General features: G+C 39.8%; 4 protein-coding genes across 7 annotated transcripts; 1 reads left to right on the top strand and 3 right to left on the bottom strand.

Annotated features, from left to right (window-relative positions):
- Positions 1-5,338: 5,338 nt before the first annotated feature.
- On the bottom strand, positions 5,339-6,296 carry LOC148295238 (uncharacterized). Its single transcript, XM_088251560.1, has 2 exons — positions 6,164-6,296; positions 5,339-6,078 (listed from the first exon to the last, which is right to left on the bottom strand). Coding segments are annotated over exons 1-2 (507 nt in total). The 5' UTR covers positions 6,165-6,296; the 3' UTR covers positions 5,339-5,572.
- A 5,987-nt stretch (positions 6,297-12,283) lies between these two features.
- Positions 12,284-14,871, bottom strand: LOC110764954 (cysteine-rich receptor-like protein kinase 29). Its single transcript, XM_021968013.2, has 7 exons — positions 14,043-14,871; positions 13,795-13,923; positions 13,592-13,719; positions 13,307-13,517; positions 12,978-13,215; positions 12,714-12,864; positions 12,284-12,626 (listed from the first exon to the last, which is right to left on the bottom strand). Exons 1-7 carry the CDS (start codon positions 14,869-14,871, stop codon positions 12,339-12,341), a joined length of 1,974 nt encoding a protein of 657 aa, XP_021823705.2. The 3' UTR covers positions 12,284-12,338.
- Positions 14,872-17,069: 2,198 nt separating this feature from the next.
- On the top strand, positions 17,070-20,658 carry LOC110764955 (Pentatricopeptide repeat (PPR) superfamily protein). Of its 4 annotated transcripts, none has more exons than XM_021968018.2 (3): positions 17,070-19,828; positions 19,969-20,170; positions 20,260-20,658. In XM_021968018.2, the coding sequence occupies exon 1, from the start codon at positions 17,351-17,353 to the stop codon at positions 19,748-19,750; it is 2,400 nt and encodes a 799-aa protein (XP_021823710.1). In that variant the 5' UTR covers positions 17,070-17,350; the 3' UTR covers positions 19,751-19,828; positions 19,969-20,170; positions 20,260-20,658. The 4 variants fall into 4 exon arrangements, with proteins under 4 accessions (XP_021823710.1, XP_021823707.1, XP_021823709.1 ...); XM_021968015.2 differs by having other exon boundaries at positions 19,952-20,170; XM_021968017.2 differs by having other exon boundaries at positions 19,922-20,170; positions 20,285-20,658.
- LOC110764956 (NAD(P)-binding Rossmann-fold superfamily protein) lies at positions 20,625-23,469 on the bottom strand. Its single transcript, XM_021968019.2, has 6 exons — positions 23,128-23,469; positions 22,148-22,297; positions 21,706-21,799; positions 21,488-21,570; positions 21,173-21,326; positions 20,625-21,020 (listed from the first exon to the last, which is right to left on the bottom strand). The coding sequence occupies exons 1-6, from the start codon at positions 23,299-23,301 to the stop codon at positions 20,785-20,787; spliced, it is 891 nt and encodes a 296-aa protein (XP_021823711.2). The 5' UTR covers positions 23,302-23,469; the 3' UTR covers positions 20,625-20,784.
- Positions 23,470-24,479: the final 1,010 nt, after the last annotated feature.

Raw genomic sequence — 24,479 nt, 5'->3', positions numbered from 1 at the left:
GCATGTGTTGCAAGTTTGGGTCATCGCCTACTTGCGAAGTCCCATGAGGTAGAGGTGCTGAAAGCTCAGTTGGCGGCGGAGCGAAGTATGGTTGAAGATTGTCAAAGTGCTATAAAGAGCTTAAAAAGGGAGAGATCAAGGATAGTGGAGGTGAATCGACACCAGCTAGAAGTATTGCGGGACGAGAATAAAAACCTATCAAAGATGGTAGAGTTGTATTCTCGCGACATGCGAAAGCAGCTGGAGGACCTAGACCGACCGGGTAAACGCAAGCAAGCAGATCGCGAGAGTAGGTACGCTCAAGCTAAGATTGCGATCTTTGGGAGCTCAAGTGATGAGCCCCAAGAGGCTGTGCGTGAAGCCCCGGAAGAGGACAGCCAGAGGGCCAAACTCAAAGCTCCTATGGTCGAGACACCGAAGGCCAAGAAGAAATGATTTCAGTTTTTATTTAATTTTAAAGTGTATGTGTGTTTTTTTTTTCTTTAATTGGGAAATAAAAACGTTAGCTATCTCAAAGAAACGATTGACCCTAAATTTAAAGAACGACAATCAAACAAAAACACGAAGACCAAAACAAGATTTTTTATTTTTATTTTTTTTATTTTTAGTTAAGTAAATACACAAATAACTGCTTCTTCTTTTAAGAGAAAAACTTAAGGATGACCAGTTAAGGGCCTCGGAAAACACAGACAGGGGTTCCGGGAAGGTTGGAGGGGTCACAATGGTCCCCCTTAAAACCCTAACTTCTTAGACACCGAAGGTGTCGCCTTAAAGAACTCCTAGACACTGTATAGACTGCGGTTGCTCACTGGAGTTACCAAAAATTTAGCTCTTTCAAAGAATATCCTATGAGTTTTAAATTATACTACCTAATTAAATAAAAAAACAAAATAAATAAATAAATAAATAAACTGAAATAAACACGCAATTCAAACAAGAATTTAAAAGAAGAGTTGGGATTCTTGCACCAGGTGTCCAAGACGCATCTTTAATTTTGTCTCTTCTTCCTACATTATTAAGAAACCTGTCAAACAAGAAGAAAATAATTGAAAATAAAATAAAATAAAATAAAATAAAATAAAAACTGAAAAAACAAAAACACAAACATCAGAAAACAGGGAGGCAAAAGTAAGTGAAAGTGTAGACATGCTCCCTTTTAAAAAAAAACGTGCTCGCAATTTGCGCCAGAAATGAAGGGATCCGAGAGAAAAGAGCACAGGATAGCACCCTCGAGATCCGAAGTGCTTTCGGCTCCCTCGTCTGTATAAGTCTATTTAAACTCATCTCGGTGAAGTAGAAGAGTACCCCGCATTTCTTCCTGCAAATTCAGAGAAAAACATCAAAAAATCCAAAAACAAAACAATGGCATCCTCATGCACTCACCTTGATGATCTCAACCTTGAATTGTCCCTTGCGCCACCGAATGCGCAGATAAGGGCTCCTCAAAACCATGTCTTCCCAAACTCCACATATCATCATGGTACGGCCTCAAACTTTGCTGAGGTAATACCGAACTTTTCTGAGGCAGTGCCGAACAGAGCAGCACTGCTGGAAGGCATGATTGGCAGCAAGCTCACATCGACAGATCATCTGCATGTGGCAAAGAGGTCTGACAAGGCAGCAGTGGAGGAGTCCCACAATTTAACTGTGCTCCACGCGGTCTCGGCTACCAATTTGGGCATGCGTTTACTGGCGAGAACACGGGAGTGTGCCGCGATGAGCGAGGAAATAGTTTCCTTGAAGGCTATGGTGGCGGACTTGCAGAAGCGGCTCTACTGTGCCAATCAGCACGTGGAAGCACTGCAAAGAAAAAATGAGGACCATGTGGAGCTGCTGCAGATTCTGCAAGTAAGAGATAATAGAGGCATGCCATGAAGATGAAGATGAAGACGAAGAAGAAGAAGAAGAAGTTGTTTTTATTTTTAATTTATTTGAATGTTCTTTTTTTTTGTTTTTTTGTTTTTTTTGTTTTTTTTTTTAATTTTTTACTTTTTTTTTTCTTTGTTTGTAATGCATTGTTTGAGTGAAATAAAAATAATATGTTTTTAACACTCATAAATAAACTAACTAACCACACCACGTAAATAAATACATAAACTAACTTAACAAAACAAAAAAAAGAAAACAAAGAAGTTCCAAATTGATTTTTTTTTTAAATTTATTATTATTTACAACTAACTGACCACACAAAGAAAAATAAATAAATAAAAAAAAAAGAAGTTCCAAATTGCAATTTACAAGGATAAAAAAAAATAAAAACTCAAATTTCAATTTTTTTTTAATTGTTTTTTTTTTTTTTGTTTTTTTTTTTTATAAAACACACAAATATACAAGCAACTCATGGATGACCAGTTAAGGGCCTCAGAAAACACAGCCAGGGGATCCAGGAAGGTTGGAGGGGTCACAAAGGTCCCACTTAAAACCCAAACTTCTTAGACACCGAAGGTGTCGCCTAAAGAACTCCTAGACACTGTATTGACGGAGACGCTCACTGGAGTTACCACGAGTCAGCTAATATAAAAAATCTTTTTAATTTTTTTTAATAAAAGAAATAGAAAATTAAAATTACTAAAATAATAACAAAACAACTAAAGAGAAAAGATTGGAATACTCCCCCTTGAAGCGATTAGGTCGAGCATGGATGCATTTGGAGGTCGCGACTTCTCCCACTGCTCCACACTCCCCATTCTTATGATTGAGGTTGCCATCTCTCTCCATTTTTATTAAGCTATCATAAATTGCTAAAACGAACACAAAAAACTTGAAACAGAATTAAAGGATTACGAAATATAAAAAAAAAAACTAAAAATGAAAAGGAAAAATCAACACACGTCCAATTCCATGCTTCAAAGCAACAAGCACCAATGGGTTGTGTAAGCTGGGACTTAAACCCAGTTCTCTTGCTTGTTGGGCAATTGTCCTTTTCTGTTGGACTACAAACACAACTTGTCCATTAACGTCATTAACTTTAAAACTTGAAATTGTCCAATTAAGAAAAAAAAAAAAATAAAGTAGGAAAGCCAAATAGAATCAAACAATGTTACCGATCCCCGGCAACGGCGCCAAAAACTTGTTGCGTAGATTTAGCTCCACCAAAATGGATTAAGCTGCATCCTCAACTTGTGATACTCGCAAGTGCACGAACCGTTGGTAGTATAGCATATGTAAGTGCGAGGTCGATTCCACAGGGATTGGTGATTGAATGATCCAATTTAGTTTCCCTACACAAAATAGAAACAAAAACAAAGAACATAAAACAAGGAAGAAAGAAATAAGTAACTCAAGCAAATAAGTTCCCAAGTTCAATTTAGATTAATGGATTGATTCTAGCTAAAGTATGATTAAGCCATGGTGTGTGGTCATAACCTTGTGTTCCTAATTCCCTAATTTGATCATTTGTTGTCTAACCTAAAATTAAGCATTAGGAACCCATTAAGCATAGAAGAACATTTTAAACAACCAAGTATGTATCTAATCCCTGTTGTCGAATGTCCATACATACTCTTCCTATTCATAGTTCAATTCGAATTAAAGCATGGTGTATACTCTTAATTCAAACCAAGATAGCTAACATGCAAGCCTAAATGGTGATCAATCATTCAAACTAGCATATTAACTTATAAGCATAATGAATAAGAACAAAAACCATAATTGAAACTTGGAAACTAATTCAACTTGAAAACTTAAGAAAAGAATTTACATAACAAAGAAAAATAAATTACAACTAAGAAAACATTAAGGAAACTAAGAGAACTTTGAGGAAGAAAGGAAGTGTTTGAGAACTTTGGAGAATTTTGGAAGAACATGTGTTTGAGAGCTTTGAGGATTTTGGAAGGGAATGTGTTTAAGACATGGGGAATTTGGAAGAGAGTGTTTGAGAACTTGGAGGATTTGGAGAAGAAAGTAGAGAGGTGTTTTGAGAGCTTTGTGGATTTTGGAAGAGAGTGTTTAGGAACTTTGAGAATTTGGAAGAGAGTGGTTGAGAACTTGGAGGATGTTTGTGAACTTGGAGAATTTGAGAACTTAGGGAAGGAAGAGAAATGTGTTTGTGAAGTTTTAGAGAATTTGATGAAGGAAATGGGAGAAGTGTTTGGGAAGTGTTTGGAGAAGAGAGTATTTGAAGAATTTAGAAGAAGAGAAAGGAAAAGTGTTTGATATTTAGTACAAAGAAAATTTAATAGAATGATCTTATTACAACAATTGAGAACTACAAAGAGAAACTAAGAGAATTTGAGGGAGAGAAGGGAAGGGAGCTCTAGAGAAGTGCTTGAGAGCTCCCCCCCTTGGGGTGTGTTTACAAGCTTAGAGAACTTCCCTATTTATAGGCCTAGGGGAAGTGAAAATCTGAATTCAATATGGCTAATGCATACAACACTTGTTTTATAAAATCTGAAATGGTTGATGCACTTGTATTAGAAAATCTAAATTGGGTGATGCACTTGTGTTAGAAAATCTTGAATTGGTTGATGCACTTCACCAATAGATCCCACCAGCAGCCCTAGCTCATCTTCATGTCACCATGACCAAGCTTCCAACCAGAAATGATAGCTCATACCTAGCTCACCATGACCAAGCATCCAACCAGCACATGCTGAGGTCAGCATGACCAGCAACTTCAAGGGCTTACAACTTGGGCTTCTCTTAATCAAATTAGGACTTTAAGCACTCAAAATTGAATTTCAGAATGTCTTCTTTCCATCCATATATTATTTGGGCCAATCCAAGGTCGGAGGAAGAAGTTAAGGCCGAAACAAATTGCTAACTCATTTTCCGCTCTGATAAGATCCATTCTGAGCATGGTTCTGTGTTTGCTAGGTAACGGACTCCAGATTTATCCAATGGGGCTGAATTTTGGATATGTTATAGTACACACCAATTGGAACAACTTTCATGAAGAATGTAGCCTCATTAGAGCTATGTAGGTTGTTGAAACAATGCTTGCAATATGACCTACGGAACTGGATTGGCAGGGGGCTGTAGCCAAAATGAGTTTGTCTTTAAGCTCTTCATCCATTCATCCAAATTAGGCCTTAACATGCTTGAATTGCATGAATTATGCTCTCTAAAGCCATCATTATTACCTAAAGCTCAATGAACTGAAAGATAAACACAAAAAGGATTAAAAGCACAAGTTTAACTCAAAAACATAACCAAATCATAAGTTAAAAGGGTACAAAATGATATGTAATTTATGCACCGATCAGTAAACTCCTCCGACGATCGGTAGTCCGCAACGGCCTTCGCCTTCTCCTCTACTAGCTCCCTGGCATGCGACCGCTCGGCCGCATCCATCGCCACCTCTACCGCTGCCTTCGCCTCATGGGCAGACATCACGTCCAGCTCGGTCGCCGCCAGCTTCGACGCCAGCTCAGCAATTTTCGCCGCATTCTCCTCGGCACGCTGGTCCGCCTCCTGCAGCATCTTTCCGGCATCAGCGATCTTCGAACGGCCCTCTTCAAATCTCTTTTGGTACCGTTCGGCAGCATTCACAGCTCGCTTCGCGCAGAGCCACATGTCCATATTAGCCTGCCACACCAACGGACACATTAATACATGCCGAATCAAAGTATCCTTAAGCTACAAATCCTACACTTACCGCTGCTTGGAGACGGAAGGCCCGACCGGTTTGTTCACGCAACGTCTTCGTTGACAGTTGCTCCAGCTCAGCCAGCTCCATCTGAGCACCGTCAATCATACAGTTGATGAACGGCACAGCCTTCCGAGGACACGCGATGTTAACCGGTCCCTCCTCTCCCTCCACCTCATCATCAGGGATCAACACCGATGTCCCCTCGTTCGGGCCCCTTGGCCGTTTCGGCAACGGCGTCACATCGATGGGACCCTCGATCTGCCGTTTGCCCGTCATTTGGAGGTGGGCCTCCCGAACGACCTCTGCCTCCGCCGCCCTCTTCTCCCTCCGGCGGTCAGCCACCGTCTGCTCATCAGCCGACGTCCCTCCCGCTGGCCCTGCCGTCTTTCTCTTCTTCGGCCCGGGGGACTGAACCTTCTTCGTCTTTGGCGCCCCTTGCCCCTCCAGACGCCTCCTCGTCGCCTCGCTCATAGGCCTCCCTCCTGCCACTGCAAAACAGGAAAAGCACGAAGTCAAAAAGGAAACGGCAGCATAGAAAAAAAAACACCGACCCTGCCGAACGGCATCTCTTACTTTGCCTTTTTTCTTCTTCCTCTTCCTCCTTCACCCTCCGATCGTGTTCGGCCCTACCGATCAGGCCTGCCTTGAACAGATTCCGGAAGTAGAGCAGCTCCTTACAAAACCGATCTTCTTCGGCAATCTTCGCTCTCACCCTCTCGATTGCTTCAATCTCTCTGATCGGTGCGGCCGGCCGTTTCAAGGACACTGAAACCAAAATACCAACGGTCAGTACCCAAAAAAAAAAAAAAAAAAAAAAAAAAAAAAAAGAAACCAACACTATTAACCCTGCCGAACGGCAGGTTCTACCCTACCGACTGTCTGGAAGGACGTAGGAATCCTCCTCTCAACGATAACTCCGGGTGCCGATTCCCAATCACCGGAGACAATCACTCGACGCTTGCGCCACGTCTTTTGAGAGCTCGGCACCCCCACCACAAAGTGCCCACGCTGCCCTGCCGAGAGACAGTTGGACTGAACCCACCCTCCATGATCGGCACTCTTCGCCCTCGTCACACTGTACAACTGGGCGAACTGTTCGTAGCTTGGCTCCCCCTCACCGGCCAAGCTGAACGCCGTGATCGTCCCGAGCAGCGTAATCCAAAAATTTGGGTTATACTGCCCTGGCGCATAACCGATCGCCGCCAGGATCTTCTGCACCGAATGCTTTAACGGCAGCCGAAGGCCATGCTTAAACACATCTGTGAAGAAGACCACCCCCTTGTCATTGTCACTTAGCGACTCTAAGGGCTCCGGAATTCGCATCCCTACCGATTCCGGAATGTTGTACTCCGACCGAATCTTCGCCAACTCGGATTCGGTCAGTGTGTTCGGCTCTAAGTCATCTACTCCGAACACAGGTTCCGTGGGCTTCGCCATCGGGATCCGTTGCCTACCCCTGACGACCCTCAGCACCCCTTCCCCGGGAACGGCAACAGAGACACCACCCCCATCGGCCTCACGACCCGAGGTCGAAGGCTCATCACCCCCAGGCACCCTCGTTGAAGTACCCCCAGCCTCGGCACGCCCTCCTGCCCCCTCCACTATCTCACAGCTCGAAGAGCTCGCAGATTCAGAACTCCCACTCTCTTCGGCAGAACTCCCCGAGGACGACTCATCCTCGTATGCCCTCGGACTACGCCTACGCTCGGATTCGGTATCTGACATCTACAAACAACACACGAACGTACACTAAGGGCTGTGCTAGAATCCAAATCCTATTCTACCTCCTAAAAACACTACGTTCATACGTGTTCATGCGTGTTCATGCTTGTTCATACATTGTTCAAACATAAATTCTTGCAATTCAACACTTTGATCCATGGGAATACGAAAACACGGCAACATACCTTGTTTGCACGGTGGCTCAAGTTCGTCGGAAATCGCCTCCGCCTTGTTCAAACTTGCCGGAAATCGCCTGCTCAGCCTCAGCACGGTTACCGGAAATCGCCTCTCACAAGCTCTCTTTGCTCTCAAAATTTCCAAGTATTTGTACTCTCGTCTTCTCCTCACATTTATAAGGCCGATTTAGCATCGGGAAGCGAAGCGACGCATCGGGATACGAAACGACGCGGCTCTTCACAGCCATGCCGACACGTGTCACGCATGCATGGGAGAGACCAAACGTCAGTTGCAACGCTTCCATTCCTCGGAGACGCTTCAACTTCCCGAACGTGGCAGATCTAGCCACCTTCGAGCACAACTCCACTAACCAACGGCAGGCGCACATTGATGAGTTCTCACTCACCTCTCGTGCCGAACGGCAGGCGCACATTGATGAGTTCTCACTCACCTCTCGTGCCGAACGGCAGGCGCACATTGATGAGTTCTCACTCACCTCTCGTGCCGAACGGCAGGCGCCCATTGATGAGTTCTCACTCACCTCTCGTGCCGAACGGCAGGCGCACATTGATGAGTTCTCACTCACCTCTCGTGCCGAACGGCAGACGCACATTGATGAGTTCTCACTCACCTCTCGTGCCGAACGGCAGCCGCACATTCATGAGTTTTCACTCGCCCCTTTGCAACAACCGGCACATCATGCCGTCTCCTATCCAAGCTCACTCCCTTGGGCACTTGGGGGACTACATACCACCATCGGCAATTATGGGACCATTGTGTCCGGGTCAGAATGCCGAATACACATTCAAGTCCCCAACCGAGAAGCTTCTCAATCGGCAACTTGGGGGACTACTGTTTGTACCATATCTGACCCTCCACTCGTACAACGACACGTGGATCTCATAAACTCGCCCAAGCACCCAAGGCCTCGGACAATCGGCATAGGCTACTGATGATATTATCTCAAAGCAGCAAAAGATCATTACAGGGCCCAACACAGCCTACAATCGGTATCCCCTACCGATTCTGCAGAATCAACCTCGAAGCACCCGCCTGAAATATCTAAGGACTCGTGTCAACCTCATAGGGCCCTCCCACGAGTCCCACATCGAAAATGAGCGCTAAGAGCATACTAAATGCCCTCTATAAGTATGCCCCTCCCACTACGATACAGGGGTAAGACTTTTCAGCTTGACTTTTATACTACTATATAGTCAACAGCAAGAGCTCTTAAAAACAATCTTACTCGAGCATCGGAGGGTCTTAGGCTGGTTCCACACCGGTTCCATAGACTTTACGAGCTTCGCTTATCTTCTATTCAGGATCAGCATCCAAGGACAGGAAGAATCGGCATCCAACACCCAATCGATCTCTTGATCGTCCATCCCACTTGTAAGTTGCACTCATCTCTATCTATTCAAGATTTAGCGCCAACACCAATCATATGATGTAATCTTTTATGGATATTTCATGTATTAGACTTATGTTTAATCCTCTTAAAGGGCAAGTTTATTGTTTATTAGTAAATGTCTCATTAACAGTTACACATGCTTAAACAATAAGTCCAAGGGATGTGAGATAGAGAGAAAGTAATCTAAGGAAGTTAGATTCAGGAGACCTTTCCTCTATTATCTTCATGCCCTAAATGTTCCTAGTCATAGGATTGTCAAATGGGCACTGACAATCCGGAAAGACCGATACATGCTATGTCTTCTCAATTGGGAGGATGACTGGTCTCAAGTCATTCGTGTGGAGACACTAAGACAAGTATGTAGGTGCTCAATAGAGAATGAGTTCACTGAACGCGATCAAACGAGAGTTTCTTGTATGGAAATTTTACTTATATGTCAAACAAGAAACTCCAAGTTGCAATAATGCAAATTAGTCCTTAGACCTGAGGCACCATGATTGTCTTGTGGGAAGGTTGTGGATCTTTGATGATGCTATAAAGACATGTCCTAATCACGGATGTGTTACAAGTATTGTTGGGATTCACGATTGACTCATGGAGACATGTGAGTGTACAACATGGAATCTCTATCCTTCAGTAAAGAAGGAGAATGCTCGGAAGATATGATTAAGCAAATCTCTGATCAAAGTATTCGGTATGACTTAGAAGGATGTTCTTGTCATACTAATACAAATCATATAAGACGTGACAATCTCATTAGGGGTTTTGACATGCACCATGCCCTAGTAATGAGATTAAAAGCATTGTAATAGGGAAGGACCGTATTGCATTGTAATTCCAACTGAATAGGTTCTCTGCTTATTCTACTTAGCTTGGATATCCATGACATACTGCTAGGTGTCACTCATGGATGGTGGAAGCCCTAAGGACTAATGATCCTAACTAATAGGGAGAATGAAAAAGGGGTTTTGATTCACAATCAATTACGAAGAGTTCAAATTGCCCACGACCTTGCTAATTAGAACCTAATGGATCGCACACCGTTAAACTTGAGTTATTTGAGAAACCGTTATGGAGATGATGAATTGAAGAGATCAATTAAGCTTTGTTAATTGGTTAAGGCAAAATTAATTATGGAATTAATTTAAACGACACATGATGTCGGAATAGGCTTCAAACGGGAATTTTGAATTCCAGGCTCATTGGGCTTTATCCTTTTGGACATAGAGATTGGGTTGTATGACAACATAAATTAAATTGAGCCCAAGAGGCCCAATTTTAAGGGATGGACGTTCATATGGGCTTTTGGTTGCTAGAGTCAACTTGTTGACTCAAGAAAAAGATGACTATCATCTTTTTGAAGCCTAAGGGTTCATTAGTGAAAAACAAGAGAGAGAAAGAAAGCTCTAGTCTTCCAAAAACTCTCTCTACACTTTCATACCATCTTAGTGAGGGATCACTAGCATCATCCTCTCACTAAGCTCATCATATTCTTCTCAAGCTCTAGTTGGTGAAGAGACTTAGAGGTTACCTATTTTGGTGACTTTTTGGAGAACCTCCTAAGTTGAAGTTTTGAAGGAGTCATTCAAGCTTCAACACCAAGGTGGAGATTTTGGAGCCATTCAAGTTTCAACAACTTTGGTGGAATTCGATCATAGGGTTGAAAGCACGCACCAAGAGTAACTCCTCCTTCCAATCTTACTAGAAATATGTTCTAGGAAAGTAGTACAACTATCACTTGGCTTAAAAGATTCATGGGAAAAGTTTTTGTTTTTGAACTCATAAATGCATGCTTAAGCTTCAGTTGCCATGATTTTATTTATCTATGTTGATGTTCAAATGAAACTCATGATTTTCTTAAAGGTTTCCTTCAAGTAATAGCCTAATAGTAATAGATAATGCTCTAAAGTATCAATAAACAAAAATCGAGGAAAAACACTTTTTTTTATAAAAAAATCACAATATCTTTATAAAGCGTATAACCGCACAAGGCAATTGCAAGGCATATTCATCAGACACGTCAGTCCATCAATCAAAATCTAATGCAAAATTTTCTCCATACCTAATTTTATCATTGGCTTTTTATCACAAATGATCCTTGACGTTTACGAAATTATCATGAATAGTCGTTGAGGTTTTTTTGTGACACTAATAGTCCTTAACGTTTGGACTTTTTATCACAAATGGTCCCTGACGTCAAAATTTTTGTTAAGTGTCTGATGTGGAAGATAAGTGGAGCCCACATGTCCAATCACATCGTGACATGTGGATTAAATAAATAAAAAATATATGTTTTTTTATAATAAAAATCCATGTTTTTGTGCAACTTCCCATCCGCTCTCTATATTCAGTCTCTCTCTCCTCCCTCTAGCCTCTCTCCCTTTCCCTCTGCCCTCGCCCTCTGTTCACCCTCTCCCTTAAACATATAGTCTGAAGTTAATTAGCTTTCTCTTTTTTTGATGGAAAAATTATATCAAAAGTTTGTTTGATCCAAATGATTAAGCCATTCAGTGCAAAAGAATCTTCAGAAAATCCTTTTTTTCCCTGGCCAAATGATTAACATACAATAAACAGTTTTTTGAAGATTTTCTAGATGGTTTGTAGAGGTAACAAAAAAACAAAGGGAGAGGGAAAGCACAGGGAGGAGAGAGAGAGAGAGAGAGAGAGAGAGAGAGAGAGAGAGGCTAAATAGTTTTTTAATGGATTTTCATCAAAAAAATATTTATTTTATTTATTTAATCCACATGTCACGATGTGATTGGACATGTGGGTTCCACTTATCTTCCACATCATACACTTAACAGAATTTCCGATGGCAGGGACCCTTTGTGATAAAAAGTCCAAACGTTAAGGACTATTAGTGTCACAAAAAAACCTCAAAGACCATTCGCGATAATTTTGTAAACGTCAAGGACCATTTGTGATAAAAAGCCTTTATCATATTGAGCTCTTTCTTTTTATTTTAATATTTAAATATGGGCCTAAACCCATTAGCCCAACCCATATTAATCCTAAGGTTATTGGTTTGTGAAGGCTTGATTATTAGTTATAACTGGTTGGTTCAATTTGGGTTTTGTTGAAAATTTGTTTCCAGATCCAGTCCGGAGTGGTCAGTTTAGTATGGGATAAAGGGAGCTTATTTTTTCTGGATTGGATTTAAACATCTAAAATATCCTTACTGTCTTTTTACTTGCTTTCATTCGTTTTTTTCACTGGTTTATTAAACTTTTATTGCCCTTCTCATTGTATTAGAGAGTGTAATAAGTAAGAACTGCATGGAGATAAACAGGCATAATAGTGAAGCCACGGGAAGCCATTTTATTAACGATGAATACCAATTTGAATTTGAAGCAAGAAGTTACCAACAAAACTTTGGTGCTAAATAAATAAACAAAATCTAAAACCTAAATATGTTACCGTACGGTTGGTACTCAACCACTAGCGGGGATATGGTTCAGTAATATTTGAAGGCTCATATTTTGATACACATGGAGAGAGGCTTCTGGTACTATGCATACAGAATGCAGGTTGTGAGGGTACTGGAAGTGCGAGAGACTGGCTGTTAAGCATTGATACAACTGAAGCCATGGTTGGCCTGTCCACCACATTATTTTGCACACACAGTAAACCAATGTGGATGCATCTCATCGTTTCCATTTGTGAACTTCTTGTCAACACAGGATCTATGATGTTTTGAAATGTCTCCTCCCTCCAATTTCTCCATGCCTATAAAAGTACATCAATATGGTCAAAAAGAAATTTTACCACGGCAAAAGAGAATATATATACTGACTTTAATGTATTCATACTCACATAGGTCAACAAGTCCTCTTCATTCTCGCCATATCGGAAACTACCAATCTTTTTACCGCTTACAATTTCAAGAACTAACACCCCAAAACTGAAGACATCCGTTTTGACAGAAAAGCGACCATGAATTACATACTCAGGAGCCATATATCCACTGCATGAATTATATTCCATTTATTAGACATGCAAAGTTTTTTTCTTTTTCAATGAAAGCTTTCTGTTGTAAGGAGAGCACAAAATGAAAGTGTATGTTATCACAGCACTTACTAAGTTCCCCTAACTGTCTTTGTATCCCCTTGACTTTGATCAATAACAAACAATCTTGCCATTCCAAAATCAGCAATTTTGGGGTTCATATCTTTATCTAACAAAATGTTGCTGGCTTTGAGATCGTGATGAATAATTCGAACCCGAGAATCTTCATGGAGGTAAAGAATCCCTCGAGCAATGCCTCCTATGATCTTGTAACGTGTTTCCCAATCCAAATGCTCGTGATTGTTTGGGTCTAAACACAATTTTATTAAAAGAAATATGAACTTTTTAATCTTTAAGAAATTACTATAAATTATACGAAATTTGAGGCAGAGCAAATATACCAAAAATGAAGTGATCAAGACTTGTGTTAGGCACGTATTCGTAAATGAGGAGTCTTTCCTCTGCTTTCAAGCAATATCCTAGGAGCCTCACTAAATTCCGGTGTTGAAGCTGAGCAAGTAACATGACCTCATTCTTAAATTCACGATCACCTTGTTCAGAATTTTTGGAGAGCCTTTTCACTGCTATAGGTTGCCCATTGAATAGCCTACCCTGAATGTTTAAAAGAGAAAAATAAGGAAACCATGCGAGATTTTTTTTTCTCGTGAAAGTGATTGTTTTGCTACCTTGTAAACAACTCCAAACCCACCTCGTCCAAGCTTATTTGCTTCAGAAAAGTCATCTGTTGCAGATCTTATAGTTTCAAAATCGTATTGCAACGATTCCACCAGATTAACGTCTTCCGAATTCTCATCTGAAAAGGGGAAAATTAATTAGCAAAGAGAGTTCCAAAACCTCAGATAAGATAAATAAACAGAGTAGAACTTACCTTGTTCAAGTTTTATCCTTCGTTTCCTTACTCTGAAGAAAAAGCATATGCTGCTGAAAATAGTGACAAAAACAACCAAAACCACAGCGATGATGATGACAGTTTGTTTTGTGTCACTCTTCTTTTTTGCTGAAAATCGGATGGGATATCTTATCAAAAGCCAAAACCACACCACATAATTGTAAGACATGGATATCAAATTTAAGATTTGCAGGGTAACCATACTATACCATAATAACCGTACATACCTTCTTCGGGTGCTGGTGCTGGAACTGGAGCTGGAATATCTACTAACGAATTGGCTGTAGACTCAAAGAACAGACCAACCTCATACCTTAAATTACAGCTGGGTCTAAGAACTCTTCCTCCTTTCTTTCCACCGCAACAGGTTTGAATTTCTGAGACGGACTGTTCAAGGCAATTGCTGCAATTTTGCTTGTTGATGTCTGGAGTGCACTGAACAAGTGCGTATATCTTTTCATCTCCAGAGACAGTTGCATGGCCTGCTGCAAATTTTTTAAGAGAATCCCCTGACGCAGCTCTGTCACTTAAAATACCCAACAAGGGGGTAAGCACCAGCTCAAACTGTTGAGCATTTTTGGCAGAGTTTTGGCTACGCACATGCTGAAGAGGGTCCACTTGTTCAATACCAAATATCAAGTTGTTTGAGTATCTCACCATACAAGGCTCTGCCCATATGATTGCTTCCTTTTGATGACGTGAACAATTTTGCAAGATAATATCAGTAGACTTGTTGAGACAAGCATGACAAGAGTCCTCTGAGATATCTCCCCTGCATAATGCAATTGCATTGACTTGGTTTTGGTCTTGCCCCAATGATGAATTGTAAAACCCATAATTGTTTTGGGTGTTGGAGGAGGAGAAGGAGGAGAGGAGGCTGTTGATGTTCTCTTGGTACTTGTCACCTGGTGTGTAGATGCCAGTATCAGAGCATTTCCAGCAGTACTCAGCTCTTTCTGTGCACATACCATCATATTGGGATATGGTGGGAGCAACAAGGTTTAAGAGAATAATAGCAAGAGTAATGAAGAATAGCAATGATCTTGAGGAACCCATTTTTCTTGCTCAACTCACAACAGTAACACAAACTTGTCTTAAAGGAAAGACATATTGGTTCCTTGACTAGGTCATTCATAAAAATAAAAATAAACATATACTACGGTCAAAATGGTTTCTTGACCCTTAATTTGATCTTACGTTTGTTGTCCAATTTTGAAGAGGAAAATTTTGTGGTGCCCCGCTTATCCAAGGGCTGAGTTTGCATGTTACAAAAGGGTGGCTGAGATTCAATGATTGAATAACCTATTCAGTCCTTTCTTATTTAACCACATGTGAGCCACACGTGATTGAGGAAAGGAAAAAAATCCACGCAAATGCAGGGGTTGCGTTCGTTGGGTATGTTGCGTTCATTTTATAAATTTAAATGTTGGTATGTATGGGTGTTGTGCTCCTTCGGTGACGTCCTGATTTATGTGCCGAAGGAGCACAACAGACGAAGATAGAAAATGGAAAATATCATATGCCTTATGGGATTGGAAAAATTGGACAACAAACGTAAGATCAAATTAAGGGTCAAGAAACCATTTTGACCGTAGTATATGTTTATTTTTATTTTTATGAATGACCTTGTCAAGGAACCAATATGTCTTTCCTTTAAGACAAGTTTGTGTTACTGTTGTGAGTTGAGCAAGAAAAATGGGTTCCTCAAGATCATTGCTTTTCTTCATTACTCTTGCTATTATTCTCTTAAACCTTGTTGCCCCCACCATATCCCAATATGATGGTATGGTATGTGCACAGAAAGAGCTGAGTACTGCTGGAAATGCACTGATACTGGCATCTACACACCAGGTGACAAGTACCAAGAGAACCTCAACAGCCTCCTCTCCTCCTTCTCCTCCTCCAACACCCAAAACAATTATGGGTTTTACAATTCATCATTGGGGCAAGACCAAAACCAAGTCAATGCAATTGCATTATGCAGAGGAGATCTCTCACAGGACTCTTGTCATGCTTGTCTCAACAAGTCTACTGACATTATCTTGCAAAATTGTTCACGTCATCAAAAGGAAGCAATCATATGGGCAGAGCCAACTTGACAAAATGACTGAGAGAAAAAGAAAAGCACAAACAGAAGATTGCCAAAAGCACGGACTTCCCAGTAGCCAACGCCTTGACGGTACCATTCAGTCTTCTTGCTCTGGTCTTCTCCGACCTGCTCTCTCCACATCTCCTCTGCGTTCTTGAATTCTCGGCCGGCAGAGTCTAACCCACCTTTCTCCATTGAGACTCGAGTTCTGGTCTGGTTTTGGCGGCTGTTGGCTCTGTCAAACGGTTCTTTGGCCAAACGACGTCGCACAGAAGCAAAGCTGAAGTCTTTTGCAATTAGCTCGGAGTATAAAATGGAGTGATGCTGCATGAAAACCTAAAATCTCGACGATGACGAAGATTATCTGCGTAGCAAAACGAAAGAAGAAGAAAATAAATAAATGAAAGCCAGCTGGAAAAGAATTCCATTGTTTTTCATATATTAGAACTTCAAATACATAAATAAAGAAAAATTCTATTCACAGAATTCTATTTACAGAGTATAGCCGCGCGGCTATACTGTGAGCGGTTATACTTTTAAAACAATTCCATTTCCAGCATATAGCCGGACGGCTATACTGTTATAAAAATCCTATTTAAAGATTATAGCCGGACGGCTATACGTTTGAAAATTCTATTTATAGCGTACAGCCGCGCGGCTATACGTTTAAAAAATTCTATGCTTTAAAAATATTTCCGCATCGCACCAAAAAAAAAATATGTATTTATATTTGCCGGACTAAAAAATTTCTTTTTAGAAATTAAAAAAATATCTCATCCTTATTTCATTATTTTCATTAGAAATGATGTTTTCATTATTATTTATTTAGTGAATAATTAGTATTAAATATTTTAATTAACTTCACAATTTACATTACTTAATAAATAGTAACTAATTTTTTTAATTTTTTTAATTTTTTTTCTTTAAGAAAATATTTAAATACTAATTATTGATTAGGTAAATAAAAATTAAAAGATAACTACTAAATAAAGTAATTAAAAAAGAGAAATCCACATTATTATATTTATAGAGTATAGCCGCGCGGCTATACCCTTGAAAATTCTACTTACATAGTATAGCCGTTCGGCTTTATCGTTGAAATATTCTATTTATAGATTATAGCTATACGTTTGAAAATTCTATTTATAGGGTACGGCTATACGGTTGTAAAATTCTATACCGCCGGTCGCGCATCAATCCGGTTTGGCTCCCAGTTCAATTCAATTTTTGTCAAAAACCCTAGGATAGGATCATAGGAGTCATACGGTTCATATCCAATTTAAACTTCGAGCTTCTCTCTCATATATTCACGCACTTATTTGAAGAATTGGAGTACAATTTGTTTGTCCCTACGTGGCTTAGTGTCGTTGGTGGATAGAAGGAACAAGTACCTCAGGTAGTGTACTATATCGCAATGTTGAACAAGCTCTCTAAGCTTTGAAATCCATGGAAGGCAAAGCTACCAGTTTAGCAAATCTCTTGCAGGGTTGCATAGACAAGAAAGCCCATTTGGCCGGCAAGCTCATTCATGCTTTCATATTACGTAGCAATGGCCTCTTGTCGAATACTTTCCTCTCTAACCGCCTCGTTGAGTTGTACTCTAAATGTGGTAATATCGGTTATGCAGACCGGCTGTTTGATAAAATGCCTCACCGAGACGTGTATTCTTGGAATGCCATATTGGGTGGATACTGTAAATTTGGGAGTTTAGGGGATGCTCAGGAGTTGTTTTTGAAATTGCCTGAGAGAAACACCGTTTCCTGGAACACTCTGATTAGTGCGTTAGGCCGGCATGGGCAAGAGGAAACTGCATTGGGTGTTTATGATACAATGATTTTGGAGGGATTCATGCCTACCCGTTTCACGTTGGCGAGTGTGTTTAGTGCGTGTGGAGCATTGTTGGATGTGGAGCATGGTAGGAGATGTCATGGTCTTGCCTTCAAAATTGGTCTTGAGGAGAATATTTATGTGGGCAATGCTATACTCTCCATGTATGCAAAATGTGGACTTATTAGGGATGCAATTCGGGTTTTTGGTGACATGGCTGAGCCAAATGAAGTTACTTTTACGGCTCTCATGGGTGGGTTAGCACAGACGGACAGAGTCATGGAGGCTTTGGAAATGTTTAGAATGATGTGTAGGAAAGGGGTTCGTATTGATTCTGTCTCGTTGTCGAGCATCTTGGGTGTTTGTGCGAAAGGAGGAGGAGGAGGCGGCGAGTATGGTCTTGATGATCAGAGTGATGGATTTCCATGTAATGTGAATGGACAACAAATACATGGTCTTACAATTAAACTTGGATTTGAGGGAGATCTTCATTTGAACAATTCATTGCTTGATATGTACGCTAAGAATGGGGATATGAATAGTGCTGAGAAGGTTTTTGCTAATTTGCCAAAAGTCAGTAATGTGTCTTGGAATATCATGATAGCTGGGTATGGCCAGATATGCGAGACTCAGAAAGCTTTAGAATATCTGCAAAGAATGCGATCTTGCTGTTTTGAACCAGATGAGGTTACTTATATTCATATGCTTGCAGCGTGTGTCAAGTCTGGTGATATAAAAAGTGGCCGTCAAATGTTTGATAACATTTCATGCCCAAATGTGAGTTCATGGAATGCCATTCTCTCTGGCTATTTTCAGAGTGGGGACCACAAGGAGGCAATCGAGCTTTTCAGGGAAATGCAGTTTCAACATGTGCAACCTGATCGAACTACCTTGGCAGTTGCCCTCAGCTCCTGTGCAGCAATGGGGCTTCTGCAGGCTGGAAAAGAAATACATGCTGCCTCACAAAAGGCTGCCTTTCAAACAGACGTGTATGTTGCAAGTGGACTTCTTGGCATGTATTCAAAGTGTGGTCAGACAGAAATGGCAAAGCATATATTTCATAATATGCTTGAATTAGATATTGTTTGTTGGAACTCTATGATAGCAGGTCTTTCGCTCAATTCTCAAGATAAGGAAGCTTTCACTTTCTTTAAGCAGATGCGGCATGATGAGATGAGACCTACCCAATTCACTTACGCTACTGTACTGAGTTGTTGTGCGAAGCTGTCTTCTTCATTTCAAGGGAAGCAGGTTCATGTTCAGATGACAAAAGATGGATATATGAGTGATCTCTTTGTAGGGAGTGCTCTCATTGATATGTACTGCAAATGTGGTGATGTAGATGAGGCCAGGAAATTTTTTGATATGATGCCTAGTAAAAATACTGTTACTTGGAATGAAATGATACATGGGTATGCTCAAAATGGACGTGGAGATGAAGCTGTTCTGCTTTACAGGGACATGATTGGATCAAGTCAGAAACCTGATTGTATAACTTTTGTTGCTGTTTTGACTGCTTGTAGCCATTCTGGATTGGTCGATGCAGGCATTGAAATATTCAATTCTATGGAACAAGAACATGGAGTGGTGCCAGTTTTGGATCATTATACTTGCATTATTGATGCTCTAGGTCGTGCTGGTCGTTTCCATGAAGCAGAAGTCCTGATAGACGAGGTGCCATATAAAGATGATCCAGTTATATGGGAGGTTTTGCTTAGCTCTTGTAGGGTTTATGCTAATGTGGGGTTAGCAAAAAGAGCAGCAGATGAACTCTTCCGCTTGACCCCAAATAATTCAGCCCCTTATGTGCTTCTGGGAAATATTTATTCTTCGTTAGGAAGATGGGATGAGGCAAGGAATGTGAGAGATCAAATGAGTGACAAACAGGTCATTAAGGATCCAGGTTATAGCTGGATTGAATATGATAAGGGCAAGCAAGCCGGTATGGAGGATGATAATTTTATGGTAATTGATGAAGTTGAAGTAGCAAGTAACAAAAAAAATTTCTATACTGCCTAGAACAAAGTCAAAACATTGCTCTTGGTGCTTCTTCACGTGGTATTCTCCTTATGGAAGCTTGGGAACCATAAAGAGAAGGTCAGTCAAGATTTAGCATTTCTATAATGAGTCTGTTAGGTTTCCAATGAATTTATCTATTCTCTAATGTTAATTAAAATTTGACATAATCAGGTTTTAATGCTGCATCATGACCCCTGCTAGGTTTGCATCACTGGCAGGCTACTTCAGAAGGTTTTCATCTCACAGGCATATTACCTTTGCACGTGCCTTTTGCTGCTGGAACAGATGGCCTTTGGTTTCATCATCGAGAGCACATGTTATATTTTGCAGCTGACTATTGTTACATCATCACCATATAGAACAAGCGAGTCACAGTCACAGACAAGATTCGGTGATGCACCTTCCTAATGGCTTTAGCAGGTGAACAAATCTTCTCTCTCTTGATCGGCCTCACACTTTCTATTGTGAAACGAAATCTAAGCATTCTTCTTAATTCCTTTTCCTCACAGGATTTTGTTTCTTACTTCACCATAGGTCAGGGATTTGATCCCCTCCAATTAAAAGAAAAACAATCTTCCTTAGAAAAAAGATTATGAAAGAGAACCCAAATGCAGGCCTCAAAAGGCAGCAGAGACAGGTGGGGGGAGGGATGGAGGAAACTCAAACCTGAAGAATAAATCGCATAGCCATGACCCGTGAAGGAGGAAACTGTCTTCATTTGTATCAACATGGTTCATCAGAGACAGAATAGCTTATCTCAAAAAAATTTGTTTATTTGTTAGCTGTTTTGATGTAAAAATGTAGTTGTTAACCCATAAAATTTGTAGAAGTTTCAACCATACGACGGTTTTGTTCAAATAATTACTTTAAAAGGTGAAAAAGTAAAAGCGCTATGTTTTTTATTCTGATATCAATTGAAGGTTCAAACATATTTGTTTAACAGCTTTGATTTGTTTGACAGACAATTGAAGGCTTAAATATTTCAACTCAATAAAAACTTATTTCTTGTTTCCTATTTGGAAATAATCCAATGGTCACCAAGGAATTTCCTGACCATCCCAGGCGAAAAACTTTCCATTATCATGGCTTTTCGCATTGTGGATGATGCTTAAGAGCTTCTGTACTGAGAATTCTGTTGTGAAAAGTTTGTCTTCAGGAACATTTCTCTGAAATGGCCTGGAGAGATCTGTGTCCACTGTACCTGGGTGCAATAAAATGCACGTAATTGGATCCTTCCTTCGTGCAAATTCCACTGATATATTTTTTGTCACTGCAAATACAGTGGACAACAAGAATTATAAATTTGAAACATAACTATTTAAGTTCACTGCAAAACTACTATTAGTTCAGTCTGATTTAAACATGCTTGATCAAAATAAAAATAAAAATTGATGTTAAGAGACCTCAAGCAAGAAATCATACGTTGATTAAGTGCAGATTTTGAAGCTCGATAAGAATGCCAACCCCCAAGGCGATTATCACCTATGGATCCCACTCTGGCACTTAAGTTGGCCACAACTGCAACATCCCTTTCAGTTCCCAAGCCGCCTCCATCCTTTAAGAGAGGCCACATATGCTGCTTGCACAAATTACAGATTACAATAATTAGCCAACTCCAATATGCACTTCCATGAAAATTAATGTGAGGGAGCTTACAAGGACTTTGGTTCTGAAATAGTATGTGTATTTTGTTCAAGAACCAAGTCAAGTTTGAAAATGAAATTCAAGTGAGCATACCTTGATCACTAAAATAGGACCTACAGCATTAACCTCATAAGCAAGCAGCAAAGATGACTTCTCTACTTTCCTCAACGTCGTTTCTGTACTGGAAATAAAAGAATACAAATGACAGTCTGGCTTTTACATAAATGATAAACTTCTGAGTAAGACTTTGCAGTTCTAGATAATGATTAGACTTCAAAGTCTTTGTTCAAGCAATGATCCAATATGCATACCTGGTTGCAGTACTTGAGGCATGGAAAGAATCCCAGATGCATTAATGAGAAGGTTTAAAGAGCCATATTTTTCACTGATAGACTTGGCAGATTCCTGAAATGCAAGACACAAACAAACATTTAGGAAGTAATTTTTTTCCCCCATTTATAGACAGGAAGTATACCATGAAGTTTCATCGATGCATCTTCATTCCAAAAAGACAAAGGAACACCAAAGATTCTTTTTCTTCAGTAAATTTACCACTGCACCGTAAAGAGTTTTCAAGAATACCTCAAAGTGCCAAATTTTGATATTTGAACTCATTGCTGACTAGCAGGCAAACTAATTTACCCAGTGTTGGCAGAAAAAGGAAACGGTGAAATGCATCTAACTTCAATGGTTACTTTTCTTTCAGAATGGAGCAAGATAAGAAATGAATTTGCAGAAACCAAGTTATGTAACCTCTATAGTGCTTTCATTGGTCACGTCCAATTGTAGAATGCTAAGGCGTTCAGCAAATTTACTTTTCAGATGAAGAAGACCTGTTGCCCCACTAGGATTACGGCAAGTAGCAATAACATGACCTTTTTCCTTCTCCAACAGCTGTTTAACCTATACAAGACATAAAACGAAAAATGACATAATCTTGAGGCAGAAAAGTGTCACAAACCTAGTAGGGTAATCAAAGGATTTGGAGATGCATCTTGCACGAATAATAACAGCTCAGATATCACCTAAAAGTGTTGGGTGATCAATTACAAGGAAACTCTGTAGAGTACCACTACCACAGGTTCCTCCAAAGGTGAAACCAACCAGCAAGTTAACCAGAGGTCTTATACAAACATGCAAAGTACCAAAAGAAAAAAGAAATGGTAAAATGCGACTGCGTCGCTAAAATGCAATTCAGCTTTATAGTCCTCTTCAAATGATAAATGCAACTCTATCATTCTGATATCCATAAGAGAACAGTTACAGAAAGTATTCGGATTGGCAATTGTCATTGAACCAAACAAGGAAACTTTCCCATCTTCCCCTTTTCCAAATCCTAATGCTATTTTGTACAGGGAAATTGACATAAAACTGAAGATCATAAATCCACAGGCCATTTGGATTATGCGTTTTCTAGTAAACAATACAAAGATCACACTTTCTAGTTTTACTGAATTCCAGCCTTCAAACCCCAACATGGCTATTTCAAAGTAATGCTAATTCTACTCTTCAATTGTTCTAATCACTTTGATAACTACTCATCAAGAACAGGCAAGTACTACAATGAAATGGGAAATTTTGATTTTATTTAGATTCACGTATTTTGGCACTTGTCAAGTGAAATTCTACATCTCAATCAAACTCTCCACATGGAACAGAGCAACCCATTTGCCAAAACAGCAATATATATATGTATGCAACAAAGCAAATGAATAAAAGAAACAGAAGCTCACGAATTCAAGGCCAATTCCTCTCGAAGCACCCTGCACCATGGAAACCCCACCTTCCCATTTCACAGCAGAAGAAGAAAATGAGGCCCTTTGGGTCATTACCCGCATCAGTCTCAGAGGTTTCATCGCCATGAACGAGCATTGTTTGCTCAGAAACAAGTGTCTCAGTTTGTACATCTTCAGTTCGTCCCCAAAATCCAAAACAAGAGACCAAGTAACCGATCTTTCTGTTGATATTTGCAGTTTGCTACTACTAATTATTTGGTTTGCTCAACTTCCCAACAAACACTTCATTCATTGCAAATTTGCAACGTAACACTTCATGTGGTTGATAATCCGCCACCTTTTAAATATTTTTATTCATTGATTTTGGACTTTGCTACCAGGAAAAAAAAAAATTACAGAAACTGTTTGTTTATTTTTCTTTATTTGGGGCAACTGGTTGGGCCAGTTTGTTGTCAACTTAGGTTGGATTCTGGCCTTTCGGTTTTATAACAGCCCAAATAAGAAAAACTCGAGAAAGCTTAAAAAAATCACAATGGACCAGCCCGTATAGGCTTGAACATGAGTTCTAAATGTTATTGTATATTATTTGAAGTTCAAGAAAGTGACTTCACTTTTGTTCGCAACCAATCAATATGACATGGAGAATGAAGCTCAACTATCAAGCAAATCATCATCATCTGTGTTCTAATCAGGTCAAATAATCTTTTAAGAAAACTGAATTAAGGAATTTATTAAATATAATTACTCACATACACGAATGACTTTCATTCGTTCCGTTTCCTTATTAACAAAGTAGACAAATCACTCTCTTTCTTTACTGGAAAGTCCGCATATTGCGAGTTTGCAACTATGCTAACAAAATGTTTGAATTAATTCCCATCACACCGGTATATTTAGAAGTAGACAAAATAATTATATGGTCATAATAATATCATTATTAAGGAACTATTTTTCAAATGAAAGCAGGTTGAAACTTTGAAAGCGTCAACAAAAATCATAGTCATATTATGGCCAACAAACACTAATGTAGTAATGTACAAAAAGACTGAAGCTGATGAGACCGACGGTATGTTTATAGGTCCCACGCTAATAATAGAGGGCGCACAATATAAGAGATAAGGTGAACAAATCCTCGTGCTCACCAAAACGTCGAATGGTTTTTTTCTTCAACTTTACAATGTGATATGACATTTTAACTGAAGTTATATGATGATATTCGAATTTGTGTGCGAAGAGACGAAGAGACGATCACATTATTTTGGCCAATTAACTTAATTTACGTTCATTAAGACTTCGAAAGCTTATTGAACATACATAGACTAATTATTTAATTTGATGTCTTTCTATCA

The sequence above is a fragment of the Prunus avium genome, chromosome 4 (assembly GCF_965620075.1).
Source record: "Prunus avium chromosome 4, drPruAviu1.hap1.1, whole genome shotgun sequence".
Taxonomy (NCBI): Eukaryota; Viridiplantae; Streptophyta; class Magnoliopsida; order Rosales; family Rosaceae; genus Prunus; species Prunus avium.
Note: the sequence above shows the minus strand (reverse complement) of the source record. Positions and strands in the feature narration are given on the sequence as shown.

Coding starts and splice junctions, on each gene's coding strand:
- LOC110764954 (XM_021968013.2), bottom strand. CDS start 14,871: ATGGGTTCCTCAAGATCATTGCTATTCTTCATTACTCTTGCTATTATT. Junction 13,720..13,794: donor AAGGATAAAACTTGAACAAG/GTAAGTTCTACT, acceptor TCCCCTTTTCAG/ATGAGAATTCGGAAGACGTT. Junction 13,216..13,306: donor TCTTGATCACTTCATTTTTG/GTATATTTGCTC, acceptor AATTGTGTTTAG/ACCCAAACAATCACGAGCAT.
- LOC110764955 (XM_021968018.2), top strand. CDS start 17,351: ATGGAAGGCAAAGCTACCAGTTTAGCAAATCTCTTGCAGGGTTGCATA.
- LOC110764956 (XM_021968019.2), bottom strand. CDS start 23,301: ATGTACAAACTGAGACACTTGTTTCTGAGCAAACAATGCTCGTTCATG. Junction 22,298..23,127: donor GAGGAATTGGCCTTGAATTC/GTGAGCTTCTGT, acceptor TGTCTTGTATAG/GTTAAACAGCTGTTGGAGAA. Junction 21,571..21,705: donor GCCTCAAGTACTGCAACCAG/GTATGCATATTG, acceptor TTTCCAGTACAG/AAACGACGTTGAGGAAAGTA.